The sequence below is a fragment of the Saccostrea cucullata genome, unplaced genomic scaffold, assembly GCF_032062105.1.
Source record: "Saccostrea cucullata isolate Sc308-1 unplaced genomic scaffold, CSIRO_AGI_Scuc_v1 ctg5471, whole genome shotgun sequence".
Classification (NCBI taxonomy): Eukaryota; Metazoa; Mollusca; class Bivalvia; order Ostreida; family Ostreidae; genus Saccostrea; species Saccostrea cuccullata.
Window position 1 is genome coordinate 15,189 of NW_026929452.1, and position 14,802 is coordinate 29,990.

The following is a 14,802-nucleotide window of genomic DNA, read 5'->3' on the forward strand; positions in this document are numbered from 1 at the left end:
CTTGTAAATGATAAAAAATAATTTATTTATTACATTTTCCGCATTGTAGGATTTGAAGTTGTAATAGCATTAATGCAAGAAAAAACAAGCCATGCTTGAATGGTGAAAATTCATTATTGTTGATACATTAATAAAAATAATTTTGTCAGGCTGATAATATAATCTCTTATAAGTTTGTGAGCTTTCTTGCTTTACAGTATTCATTGCAAGTATGTGAGTTTGTTATGGTTTTTCTATATTGTCAAAATTAAAATACCTAAAATAAAAATTAGATTACTAACAAAAAATGTAAATTAATATATTATAATATATTATAATATATATCAAATTATTTCCAAATATTCATTTCCTTGATCATTGCATACAGGACTTTTTTCGGTTCCTTCTATTTTCGATCGAGTATCAACAGCTTCATAGTCTGCATTTGAATCTCCTCGTATTTCACGATCAGGATTAGCATAAAACTGTGGTAAGAACATAGAACCAATGTAACTTGACCCTCCTTGAGATTTCATTCTGAAGAAAAACAAACACACTATAAAAATATTTGAATTTCTCTTCTATTCTACAAATTTGGAGAAATGTGAATTATAATATTATTATATCTAAATTCGAGCTCCATGTATGTAAAATGTTTCAAGGAAGGATTCTTCTCATATTTCTTCTATTTAAAAACTAATGTAATTTTCATAGAATCAAGAAGACAATATCAATGAGTGATGGTTCCAGCTAGACGATTTTTCACCGTTTAATATCTGTTGTCAATCATGTAATGCCCTCTTTAATTTCAAATTATAAAATGTTTTTCTTTTTGCATTAAAAGATATACATGTAACCATCATAGAGGAAAAACACTTTTTAACGATTTTTTTTGTTGAAATCCACAGTTAGATTGGAAGTTTTTGAAAGCTTTCATAGCTGTAGTTTGTTTTGTAAATCATATTAAAATTTAATTATATATTTTAAAACTTTAGTCCCGGCTTTTCATTGATTTAACTTACAATTGAAAATATCTTCAAGTCTTTGAATGTTTAAAAATTGTAACGAAATTCGTTGTTGTATAGTTATTTTGAGAAGCAGAAAAGAAGATATTTTCATACGCCACCATTCCGCCAAAAATATAGTCCCTGGTAGATTTCAAACTCACTTTACCATTTCTGTCGGAGGTTGTACAATTGTGATGAAGAATATGATCTTTTTAATCTTTTATGATTAAATATATGACATATCAGCAAATATACTTATAATATTTAATCTAGTCAGAACCCAGAGAGAATCCTACCATAATGAGTTATTTTCATATATTGTCTGAAACACGGATAATATTGATATACAAATATCTGTACATGAATTATTTTTGGTTTGATATTACCTACATTCTACATAAATCATGTGCTTGTAATACCGAGACCTTATTGAATTTAATAGGAAGAAGAAGAAAAGGAGTAGGAGAAAGAAGACAATATACCTCTTACGGACGATGATAATTGTCGAAAAAATTCCAACAGTTAGGAAGACACCCAAGACAATGAATAACATTTTTTCACCAATTGGAACCGTTCTACCTGTTTCAGCTTTGTCCACAAAACAAATATTTTTTAGTCAATAAATATGCAGAAAAGTAAGGAAGCTTTATAATAAAAGCACATGACCCCCAACCCTTCCCTACCCACCAAAATAAAAAAAATGCAATTTTTTCATATAGGATAGCAATTCTCATTTTGAATAAAATATTGGATGCAATTAAAATAATCCTTTTAAAAAAATTGTTGCGAATTGAAAACAGAGTAAAAACACGGGCCCCTGGAAACTCTCAAGGTGTGATCACAGTTGTCCAGGAGGAGTTAGCGTTACCTGTTAAACAAATAAGCCCTCAGTTTTAATCAGTAACAGATAGTAATATTACGTCAATAAGTCCCCCCTCCTCCCAAAAAAGAGATCATTTGGTTGAAAAATATCAGTGAAATTAAACTCAACTACGGTTGTACTGGTAATCAATGTCAATAAAACGGCCATAATTTTGTTAATGAGATAGTTAAAGCCATATATCATTAACTGATTTGATAGTAGCCTTCCTTGAATTACTAAATGATTGTACTCGGATCATACGGTTAAGTATTGAATCATGCTATTAGAATATGTGCGACTGACTCTACATGTGGTATTACTGCATAATTTTAGATAACAAAACTGGCACTAGATCAGATGATTTCATCTCATTTGTCATATGATTTCAAATCCAAACTTTTGAATGGTACTTTAATCACAAATTAAAGGATGTTTTGTCTCCATGCTCGTTATTTAGAAACAATAATACTCTAGTAAATATCTGTTTTTGTGTCATGTGATCAGGAAGAATTAAGTCATGTGTAACTAGTCAATTTGTCAATGTTATATTTTGTTTTAAGCCCAGCCATTTATTGTTATTAAGTTTATGTATTATGTAATGTAGTTTTAGTCATTTATTAGTTCCATAGATGAAATTTTCACTCAATTTCGTTTTTGATAATTTATACATGAGGTTAAGCAAAAGCAACCTGAGAATAGCCATACTTGTCCTCTCTCAATACAGGAAAATTGGATATAAAGCTTTTTTTCTTCAAAATTAAACCCCCAGACTTTTAATAATGAACAGGTGATATATATACAATGTATATGTAGGGCAGGGATGGGGCCCTGTTTAAGCTCCCTCTATAAAAATGCATCATAATAAGCCCTACAGCACCTCGCAGGGTGCTTAATCTTAATTTTTAAAACATACATATTTATTCTAGTAAAGCTTAACTTAAATAACATTTTTAATCCCAATCCAACCTAATCTTCAAGCCCACCATGCAAAAATGAAAATATCACTATTGTCAGTTACTGTAAAATGGATGTAATAAACACATTGCAAGTGCATAAACAAAGATTTTCCATACTTTTTATAATAAGCAAAAAATAATGTTTTCTTACAATTTGTAGTATTTAAATGTCGAGCACATCCTATCTTTCTGTCACATAACTGGTCAGTTGTACAGTGACATTTTTTTGAACAGCCAAATCCGTAGTATCCATATTTACAAGGTCCTCCTGTACAGTTAACACCATATGTACCTAATTCACAGGCTGTAACATTAAAAGAGAATATTTTGAATACAAGATGTTTTTGAACCTATCAAAACTCCTTTTTCAGTGTCAGTTATTTTTTTCTGTCTGGTCGTCATTTACGTATTTCTATATGTTTTTTTTTCAGTAACTTATTTCGTTATTCTTGAAAGGCTGATTAACTAAAACTTAAAGTGCAAGCTGTGCTTAAATGATACCTGTAATCAGTCCGTCATACATTATTGTAATTACAACCAATACATTACTAGAATGATAACAACAAACCCTCCTATTACCCGTAGAAAATTGAAATCATTGAAAGATATAGTATGCACTGTTACAACGCACTTTGAAAAATTACGCACTTTGAAAGAATTTTTCAAAGTGCGTTAAAATTTGGGACCAAGCTAACACACTTTGAATAAAATATTTTTTTTCAAAGTGCGTTAATATCGACCATATTAACGCACTTTGAAAAAAAATGTTAAGATTGATCAATATTCCTTCGAATAATCGGTATGATAAATCACACATCCTGATTTGATAACTTTTTTATGATAAAGTCACCGTAGGACCTGAGATATTGACGTTTTAAATATTTAAGGTTTTGATAAAATAAAAGGGAAAATTAAAGGGTCTTAAAAAAAGAGTGACGATTGTTTAAGTTCATAAATTCGTTTCTCTTTTTTTAATTCTAGTTCTAAGTAGATGTAAAGGTGTATAGGGGGGCACTAACAGAGGACAGCTTCAAGCAACTTAGCATTTATCATAATAAAAAGGGGCCAATTGGATTGTTCAAAACTATGAAAATTCTTTCTCTCTCATACGTTTTACTGTACTTAAAAATCTCTAGTTTTTATCTGTTTTAATTAACTCATTTATTATTGAAAGTTTTCAACGTCATACCAGTTAGGTAAATACATAATTATATGAATGCTTTGAGTATAGCATAGACATCGAGACTGGGCGAAGGGCAAGGGCGGGGGATGGGGGGCTAAACCCCCCCCCCACTTATTTTGGAAAGATATATACATCGTATAAGCATTGGAAATGCAGCGTACCCTTTTTAGGTTTATTGCTCCCCTCCCCCGTTTGTTACCGACACCTATGTATTGGAAAGATAAAGATTCGGACTGAGGGATCTTATACCCGTCTTCTCCTCTTTTCGACGGGAGTAAAAAACAATTTATTTTTGAGTTTAGGGTTAGGCTTAGTTTTTTGAAAGATAAATAACAAATAAAATCTTTCCCTGACTAAAATATGATTTTTTTTCAAAGTGCGTTAAGTGTCTCGATGGTAAAATATTTTGATGTAGACTCTTAATGCACATTGAAAAAATTTTTCAAAGTGCGTTGAGTTGGTCCCAAATTTAACGCACTTTGAAAAACTTTTTCAGAATGCGTTGATTTTGTCCTAATTTTAACGCACTTTGAAAAATTTTTTCAAAGTGCGTTGCCACAATGCACAGATAAGATTAAGAAATAAACTCGTCAAAAGTTTCATTTCAAAATAGAAGTACATGTACTATGAACACTGGGCTTACTAAATGATACCCCTGCCTCCCATTTAGTTATAACTGTAAAGTCCATGTTTTACTCTTGGAAACCCTGAATAAGTGTCAGATCAAAAAATAAAATAGGAGGTACATAATGTCATGACATTATGTAATAAAGGATCTGTGAAAGTAACATTGAATTGTATTTAATGTTAAAGAGGAGTTGCAGATAAGTGGCGGGTACCCTTCAATATTATAGAAATAATGGTAGTGTGAAAGTTTTGCTCAGGGAAACCCGAAATATGTGTCCGAGAAAAAATAAAATATGAGGTGAAAAATGGCACTATATGTATCGAACATTCTTTGAAAGACTCATTAAATTTCATTCAGTGATATAGGAGAAGTTGCGAACAAGAGGTGGGTACCACAAAGCATAACGAATGGACGGATGTACTGAGGGACATGCCGATCATTACATACCTTCCCGCTTTTCAAGCGGGGACATAATAAATCACTCGAGTAGAACTGAATTTTCATTTCGACATTTTATAATTTTTATTTCGATATATTGGTTTTTATAAACAGCGCCTTCTAAAATATATGTACAGAAAACAAAGCTATATTTAGAGTTTCAATATAATATTATAGGTCTAAAGCAAAGCCTTTTCCCTGTACAACCCCTACATTCAGACAATTAAATTTACCTAACAAATCGTTTTGTTAAATTGTTGGTAAGGAATGATCAATTTTATATACATCAGACCATATATAATATCAACAACGGGGTTGAACGGTGTGCCGTTCATGGATACCTTAAGGAAGCTCTAAACACTTCACACTAAAGAGATACACTTATAGAATAGTTTTATGCACTTAGAGTGATCTGCCCTTAGAAGTAAGATTATCAAAATTGTTCTTTACAAATATTAACACATTTTCTTAAAGAATTAAACATATTTAGCATTATATAAGATCATATATAAGTAATTGAATACAATTTTTCATTAATTTTCCCAATGTAAGTAATCAGCATTAATTTCTGCTCACAAATAGTCCATTGCCTTTGAACATTTTCCCTGAGGAAACAAGGCACGTACCCTTTCTTATAAATAAATGAAAAAGTATCAATATGCACACCTTTGTATGATATATTTTTCTGAAAGTCCAAAGAGCAGTTTCTGTTAGTGCTTAGAGCTTCCTTAACATTGTCTTACGAGGCACCTGATCCCATCGTTTTCACGTACTGTGAACTCACTAATTTCCTTGCAGGTTAAATTTTTATGGTTTTTAAGGTACATGTATGACGAGACCCACGAATTTATGTCCATCCCACTATGAAATTTGATTTTTTACAGATTTAACTACGTCCTCAACAATTCTTCATCTTCGAAATTAAATTCCAACAAAACCATTTTCCCCCTCAGACCACAAAAGTTTGACACCACTAAAATATAGGATTGATTGATTGTATATTGTTTTAAGTCCCTCTCGATATTTTTCCACTCATACAGAGACGCCACCACTTAAGCTTGCCGGTGGAAAGCTACACATTTTGCCTTACACTCGGCACCCAGGGCCATTGAGCAGGGAGGGATCTTTTTCTTGTCAGCACTTTCTGCGAAACAGGACCTCGGTTTATACGGTCTCATCGGAAGGACCGGCCTGCACGTCCCACAGTGTGATTAAAACCCGCGACATAAAGATCAATTCCTTACTTCGCGACTCTATCTAGAGCAGAGGCTCTAACGCTCAAACGACTGCACCACGCGTGCGACCGAAAATGTACGAGTTTTATGTAATTCAGAACACAAAATACATTTCTTACAAGATAAAGTTTTTGTTATTCACTAATCTTAATATTGACGGAAGCTTCTAAATTAGAACATCATTTAGTATCGACCCCTACGTTAAAAGGAAAAACGAGTCGATTATAGCTGTATAGAAATATCTGACGTTTTCCAAGTTTTTTTTTTTTTTTACGATTTTGACATTTTATGTGCCACAAAAACGTCAGAACCGGCGCCATTATGACAGTTGTGAATTTCGTCGTCTCCAACCGGAGCTTTTTTTTTCGATACTTGCGAACCGAATTAAATGCCGAACTTACAATTTATCTATACCACAATACTTCTAGTATTCACCAGTATTGATGAAAAGAAAATATCACTCCATATTTCGTTACAAATCTTGCATATCAGAAAATTCACGAAACTCGAAGTTATGATAAATTCTATCACGGTTGTTGCTGAGATAAGACATTATTCTCCAATAAATCACGAACGCCATCAAAAAATTATCAGATTAGAAACACGTATCAAACCCGAACAATTCAAATGCGTGTTTGGCTGTAGAATAAAATACTTGTTAAACAACATCGATGTGTCGTCTTTTGCAGTATAAACACTGTAAATTGCAAAAAGTTGCTGATGAATGTCGTTTTTATTCAAATGTAGCTAAACGGGCTATTCCATGGACCTCCCTACACATTTAAACAACGTGATTTTAAAAGTCCCAATAAAGCAGTAAAACAGGAACATGATTTTGTTTTTGTATATTCATTAAAATCAATCAATACATAGAACGAACTATTTTTTATGCAACGAAAGCTCAAATCGTCTGCATTCCATATACAGGTAATAAAACAAATTTTCCTTCTGGCGTTAAATTTAAAAGCCTAATCGAGACATAGTGACCTATTTCGTTTCTCTATAAAGGAAACGATCAACCGTATTTTAGCGATCTTAGTAGAATAGAAATAAAGTCCTTGTTGTCGTGAATGATGCAGGATAACCTCCGAGGTCGAGAAATGTTGTTTGAAATATAAAAGCCGAAAACACGGACTTTATTTCTTAAATATTTCCACAGGGCTGAATATTTATGAACTACCAATAAAAATGATGTTGGTGAGTACTACTTAAGGCATTGTATCATAAATAAATTGCGAATTCGGCATTTAATTCGCTTCGCAAGTATCGAAAATCAACCCGAGAATGCCACCTTCAGCTGGGGTCGGCGAATTACATGTACCTGTTATCGTAAAGGCACCAGATTTAACGTTTTCTTGGCAAAATATCAAAATCGTGAAAAACCTCGAAAATGTCAGATATTTCGAACTAAGGCAATTATAGCTGTCTGAACAAAAAAAAGCTTTGTCTGAATCGTCATTGGAAAAATTTCAAATCATTGATAACACTGAAAGTTGTACATGTAAATTCATGTATATCATAGATTGAAAGAATATTACTTGTATGAAGAAGGTTTATTTTAAAAAAAATCTTTGTTGTTTTTATGATCTCACGAAGCAGTGTCTTCTTACCATCGCTGTTTAATTTCTTCATCTTAATGCAGCCAGGAGTACAGGGCTCCTCTATACATATAAGCTTAAGTGTTTGTGTATGGGATTTTGGTGGGAGAAGTTATGAGATATTAGAGTTATCTAAACATTAAAAAGATTATAAATCAGAACGGTCTTTCCCTTTATGAATTACAACATACACAATTTATTTACTTCCAAAAAGTGAATCTTTATAAAATATAGTTTTGTGTTTTGATATATAATAAATAAAAAGTTGGTTACATCAATGTTTTCTTGTTAATACCTTGTTTAAAGGAAATCCGTTAAGTTTTTTGTAATTCAGTGTTGGTTTACATTTTAATTTTGGGTGAATTCTATTCAAATTGCTTTACTAAGGGTAAACAATAATGACAAATTAATAATCTTTGTGTACAGTCAACCAAATTTCTTAGCCTTAATTCTTTTGTTTAGATTTTCTTTTGCAGTTTTAAATAAATTTTCCATAAATTCATCAACTAAAGCTCTATTTCTTTTTTTCAAATAATTGAGTACTAGTACACAAAAATTAGCTAATTTAATTTATAAATACACGTGAACAAAAAAGCTTATGAATTTCTTTATATATAGATTCATGGAAGTAAATGAAAAAAATGAAAGTTCTTTGTTCTTATTATTTTTAACGCAGTTTCTACTTACGTATGCAGTCGGTGTCTTTTCGTTGATAGTTCGTGCAACATCTAAGATTTCCTCTAATGTAGAACATTACAAAAAAGATAAATGGCTTGCAAAAATACAAATTTCGAAAATTACTTTGTATTATGTAATTACCCGTTGTCTTTGCATACCCCAGGTCCGTCAATGAGTCCACGTATGTCTGTAAAACACAATTTTAATGAAATACAAATTACGAAGGAATCAACTTAAACTTTTATGCGGGGGTATATAGTTTTTGTCATGTCCGTCCGTCTGTCTGTCTAGCTGTCTCTCTGTCTGTATGTCCGCAAAAAACATTAACCTTGCCCATAACGTTTGATTTAGTTGAGTAATGACTTTTATATTCCACATGTCTATTCCTCTTTACGAGACCTTTAATTTGTTACAACTAAATCCTTTTGACCTTAGAGTTTGACAAACCTTTACACAAACATTTCAAACTTTTATTTCGTCCATAATGTTTTGAACGATTAATACTAGGACTTTCATACTTCATATAACTAAGTTTTTTTTTGACAAGACCTTTCACTGGATACCAACAACTTTGACTTTTAGACCTTGACCTTGGAGATTTGCGTACTTTAAAAAAACTTTAATCTCGGCTATAACTTTTTATTTGCACATACTTCACATGTGTAATCTTTGTGAGAAGACCTTTCGTTGGATGCCAAGAACTGTAACCCTTTACCTGTGAGTTTGACTTTTATAAAAACAAACCTAGACCATAAGGGTTAGGGCTAGGTATTTCATACTTCAAAAATTTTGTGCTTGTGACAAGTCCTTTCATTGGTTACCAAAACTTTGACGTGACCTTGGGGTTTGACTTATTATCTTTAAAAAAACCCATTAAAGAACTATATGCGGTATATTGCATATACGAGTATTTGCCCCCCCCCCTACACACACAAAAGTCAGATTTTGAAAACTTCCTGAAATGTGCTGAATTCAATAGATTGTATGAGAAATATAAATTAACAGAACATAGTTTCAAAGCAGTTTATCAACAATTTTTTTTATGACGTCACAAACTTGTCCGATTTTATATCCTTTTTCAGAAAGAGGACAAAATGGACAAAATTTCAAAGGGACAATATATACATATTTCATTGGTATTATCATTCTACACATTATATCAAAATATTGAGCCTGAACACACATGCGCTTGGTGACTTTTATCAAAATATCGACGAAATATGTACATTTTTCAGTAGAATTCATAAAAAAACTGAAATTTACGTCATGTTTGTGAAGTCATTTCGTACATATGACGTCATTACTTATGAAAATATTCAGTGCGTTGAAGTCAGCATATATACCCCCCTATTTATGAACATAATTAAATATTTCTCCATCAAAGTTTGGTCTGGGGGGCAAATATCGGTTATTACCGAATAAAGTTCTTTGGTCATAATTTATAAAAGTTAGAGCTATAGCTTTCATACTTCACATATGTAATCCTTTTGACAAGACCTTAGAAAACCACCAACAACGTTGACCCTTTGACATTGACACTTGAGTTTGACCTACCTTTCAAAAACTTATTCGTGATTCCTTGTAAGACGACCTTACTTTGGGTACCTACATGTATTTAATTTGCATTTAAGAAAAGTTAAATCTTCGCTATTTTGCCATATGGGTTTCTTTGTTTCACAAACACATCTTGTTTATGAATAGTATTGTATTTTACTTGTACGAAAAACGTGCAATGTGCCATTGCTGGTAATTAACAGATTAGAAGAATCCAAAATTGATACAAAATTCGTTCATTTATTAGTGCATTACAATTTTGATAATTAAAAGTAAAACCTAATTAGTTAATTTTTCGCAAAGAACAAAGACAAATATAACTTTGAGTATTCATCATAATCATTTTTATTCAGTTAAGTTGCTGAAAGGGGAAAAAAGAAACTAATTATGTTTCTATAGAAAAGAATATCGTAATATAATCTAAACCTTAATAATATCAATCCTTTTTTAAAATTGTCAAATATGTCTGTAATTTCTTTTAATCACTAAAGACAAGAGGCATATGGGTGACATCGTTTACCTGAGCACACTGGCTTGAAAGAAACAGACATCAGTTCAGCACATATATTGAAAAAGTTTAAATTTACATTTGCTCAATCAGGATGCTTCCATACATTTTTTTTATATAGATATTTCCCCCTATGCATTCCTATGTCAAACCATGTTTGCTCATTGTGGCACCACCCTACCAATCCTAAATTTGAATTTATATTACATAAAGATTCTTCTATTATAATATGACTAGTCATGGCTCTGCTGTTCATAAGCAGATTTTTGATTCCTACATACTCTAACGCATAGCTTTGACCCTGGGGTCATAATTTAAAAGGACTTGATTCTAAAATACTTAATGTTGCTTTTGTATAAATATGGCTAATAATGACCTAGTTGTTCTTGAGATTTGATAGATATTTCCTACGTAACATGTATATCAGGTTTTCACGAGGAATATATGGATTTTCCTTTTTACTTTGTCTGAGTTAACCATATAAATGATTATTAAAGCAGCTTGGAGGGAATATCACTCAGTACTTAAGTTTTTTCTTATCTAGAGATGTGGAGTGGGAAGATACTACTTACACGTGATTCTCCCTTAAGTTCCAATTGATAAATAAGAACCTGTTATCTCAATCTTTTTTCAGATTTACCACACCCAGAACTTAACATCAATTACTATGGATACTTGCCACTGGTGTTTATAACTTATACATATTTTTGGTTTGTTCTTACTCATGAGGATTTTTCGTCCTTAAATGTCCAACACATACACAATACTCTGATATTAATTTAAGGCATTCTACTGAAGAAAAGGATTTATACCAAGAGAAAATTTCAGATATGTCATTAACTAAGCAGTAACAAGAGGTCCATGAGCTTATAGATCACTTGGACATCATGTAACAACTTCACAGCAATTGAATTAGGTTCGTGTTTTAAACCAGAATCCATGATATTCACAATTTTAAATAATAGTGGCACCAATGCTCACCATAACTATACATTAATTTTTAGTATGCTAAGTTTGTTTTTTTAACCAATAGACGGAGTATGAGAACTAAAAATTGATTTCAATTAATCAGTAAAAATAAGCAATGATCGGTAGTGCCCCATCCCACAGAAACCCCTGAGTTAGGGGCCACACATTAAACAAATTTGGAAAAGCCCCCCTTGCTAATCATGAGTGTCAATTTTGATAGAGGCATCTTTGCCCATCATATCTATATATGAAGTTAGTTTCTCTTATACCTAGGCCAAGAAGAGGAAATTTTTTTTAAAAGAATTAAAACATATTCACTATGTAATCAATTTTTTTCAAATCATGCCAACAGCTTGATGCGCAGGATGAAAGGAGAATTTTAAAGATTTCATTAATTTTAGTGGTTTTGGTCCAACCTCTCAGGCCGTGGGGTAGACAGGGACCATGAAATTCACAATTTTTGTTCCCCTTCACCCATAGATTCTATATGCCGACATTGCTTGAGAGGTGTCAGAAAAGAAGTTGAAAAAGATCAAATGTTAACACATGACGCACGACGACGGACGAAAAAGATAGCAATAAAAGACAGCACTCACATGAGCGCTCAAAGACCGCAAAAGCTGAGTACGGCTCTAAATTTCCAGTATGATATTTATGACTTATACTAATATTTTATATCAGCGATATCTCTTTGAGTCTTTTAAATCCTTTTATCAAGATATATAATGTTTCTATCCTAGTACGTACATGTACATTAATGACTTTTGAGTTGTCTGTAAACTGTGGAGCCATTTCCAATTTCATAAAGAGTGTAAATAATGTTTCAATAATGTGTAGCTGGATACTTTAGTGATATTTTAGTTGTTGTAATGAGAATTGCATCAAAACCAAATCAGACATTGATTTGATAAGTATTGTAAAAGTCCATATCAGATACATTTTTATAAACAACCCTTGAAGCTTGAATTTTGAAAATTGATTTATTTATTATTTCATTGACCCAAAAAGTTAATAGTTTTGTTTAAAAGTATTTACATCATCATTAAACTGTATACATTTACTAATTTAAGCACAATTTCGGGTGGGGCGAAGGACCCTTCTCTGTGGTTCATTGTCCCTCTTGTAAATTATGTTTAAGGCCCCGCCTTCTGCAACATTCTAACATTGTAGAATCTGTAATTTCTTTTGGCTTTTGTAATAATTGCTCTATACACACCGACTTTTCATCATTTGACTTGCTGCAGAACAGACTTGCAAATGTGTTTCTAGTTTATATGAATTGCAGTATTCATCCGTTTCAGTATTTTAGTGCACATGAGAATATTTTTTATGAACCCTTAAAACTAGATGGTTTTCAAGTCAGGCAAACAATTAGAATTTATTTTTCCCTCTATTTAAATTTTTAAGAAGCTTTACGTTTGTTTCTAATGTCGTTCGGCATATTAGATGAGAAAAGATCTTGCTCATGAGTTTACAAAACATAAGGAGATAACGAAAAGTATTCAATATCAAAAGTCCATAAAACAATACAAAATAGAAGCAAAGCAAACACAGACCTCCAAAACAACAGAGGTGGATGTGGGTGCCATGGAGGAGTGAGCATCACTTGCCAACCTGTCACACGCGCCGTGTGCTCCTTGTCATGATCGGGAAATAACGAAAAAATCCGTCGACAATTCAGTGTATAAATAATGGACCAATGTATTAAAAACGTCAGTCAGAATGACCAAGAGACGACATTGATATCATTGATTTAGGTGTCAGCCAAGTAGCAAGGGAAGGGCCAATGAGAGACCTTCCAAGACCTTGTGTGACAAAAGTTGCTGGCTCGAAAAAATCCCTAACTGCTCAAAGGCAGTAAAAGCCGAGTACGGCTCTAATTTTGCAGCCCACTCCATATCAACGAGTGTTGGCGCCTGAATATGAATTAAAAATTCTTTCGTAAAGCAAATAAGCAAAGTAACCAAACCTGGCTTACCTAAATTAAAATTATCTGTAAACTATTACTCAAATATTCATGTGATATTTCAAGAACCTTTTTAAAAAGAGAATTCAACTTACACTGACAAGAGCCATCCACTTCTTTATAATTTTGGCAACATCCTGATTTGTTCCTACAGTTGAACATCAAATTAAAGGCAGTTTGTTACACTTACTGTACTTAATAAATTCACTTAATATATTTACTTACCTGTTGTACCAGCAAATCCCAGGTCCATTTATTAACCCATTTGTCAAGGAAAACCAGAATTGAAAAGCTAATACAAAGAAAAAATAAATAAGCTCCATATCGTTTCATTAACACTTATAGTGTATGTTTTTAACTTATGTAAATTACAATTAAAAAAAGAGATATTTTTCCTTCCTATCTATTCCATAACACGGAAATTAGATTGATAGATCCCATTTTAAATTTGTACTTTGTTCAGGAATTTTCAAAGCCTTTAAAATGTTTTTTGGGAAAAGAAAGAGGTATAGCAAGTTCGGCTTCAGTAAATGTCAAAGCAGAAAGAAAAAGAAAGTTAAAACAAAGACTAATTGCTAATTAAAACCATAGTTATACACGAAAAGATAAAAGACAACAATTTATCCATTTAAGGGAGAAAAACTAACAATAAATTAAAAAAAACACAGAATAGTATTAGTTCCACATAATATTTATTTTATAGTGGGTAATTCCGACCTTAGATGTGGACTTACAGGTATCCACCAGAAATTAAACGTACATGAATTTTCTAACCACACATCATCAATATACTTTTTTCACGTGACTATGCATGGAGCTACATAAAATGTCAATACAGTGTGTCAGACGACAACATAGCAACATCAACAACAATGGACAGAACACAGAACGATTTGCTTCCAGAGCGAAAACGATTTATTGAGACTATTTAAGTGTTCAGTGAACCGTTGACAGGATAAATTCGTTTTGTAGACACTTAGAGGAGTAATACACAAATATTTGGGTTCCTTGAAAATACATATAAGGTTCGACTTACGCCTCTCCGAATATGCATTTTTTCAAGAACACAAAATAATTCCCTATTACCCCTCTAAGTGTCTTACCAATTAATAGTACGTGTACTTGTAAGTAGTTTAGCTCACCTGTGCCGAAGGCTAAAATGAGATCTTCTTATCAAATTTCTTCCGTTGTTTGTCGTCGTCGTTGTTGTCGTCGGTGTTGTTTTCGTAATTTTGCACATT

General features: G+C 32.2%; 1 protein-coding gene and 1 long non-coding RNA gene across 2 annotated transcripts; one reads left to right on the forward strand and one right to left on the reverse strand.

Annotated features, from left to right (window-relative positions):
* Positions 1-390: 390 nt before the first annotated feature.
* Positions 391-1,625, forward strand: LOC134280885 (uncharacterized). The gene is made up of 2 exons (XR_009994979.1): positions 391-466; positions 1,429-1,625. It is a non-coding gene; the product is annotated as an uncharacterized LOC134280885 (long non-coding RNA).
* A 225-nt stretch (positions 1,626-1,850) lies between these two features.
* On the reverse strand, positions 1,851-13,913 carry LOC134280887 (N-acetylglucosamine-1-phosphodiester alpha-N-acetylglucosaminidase-like). Its single transcript, XM_062763338.1, has 6 exons — positions 13,787-13,913; positions 13,657-13,709; positions 8,706-8,751; positions 8,574-8,626; positions 2,922-3,108; positions 1,851-1,854 (listed from the first exon to the last, which is right to left on the reverse strand). Exons 1-6 carry the CDS (start codon positions 13,882-13,884, stop codon positions 1,851-1,853), a joined length of 441 nt encoding a protein of 146 aa, XP_062619322.1. The 5' UTR covers positions 13,885-13,913.
* Positions 13,914-14,802: the final 889 nt, after the last annotated feature.

Bases quoted from the DNA above. Each gene is read 5' to 3' on its own strand.
- LOC134280887 (XM_062763338.1), bottom strand. From the start codon at position 13,884: ATGGAGCTTATTTATTTTTTCTTTGTATTAGCTTTTCAATTCTGGTTT. The intron at 13,710-13,786 runs GTAAGTAAATAT...GTTCAACTGTAG, and splicing joins GGGATTTGCTGGTACAACAG to GAACAAATCAGGATGTTGCC. The intron at 3,109-8,573 runs GTAAGTAGAAAC...TTAATGTTACAG, and splicing joins AAAAGACACCGACTGCATAC to CCTGTGAATTAGGTACATAT.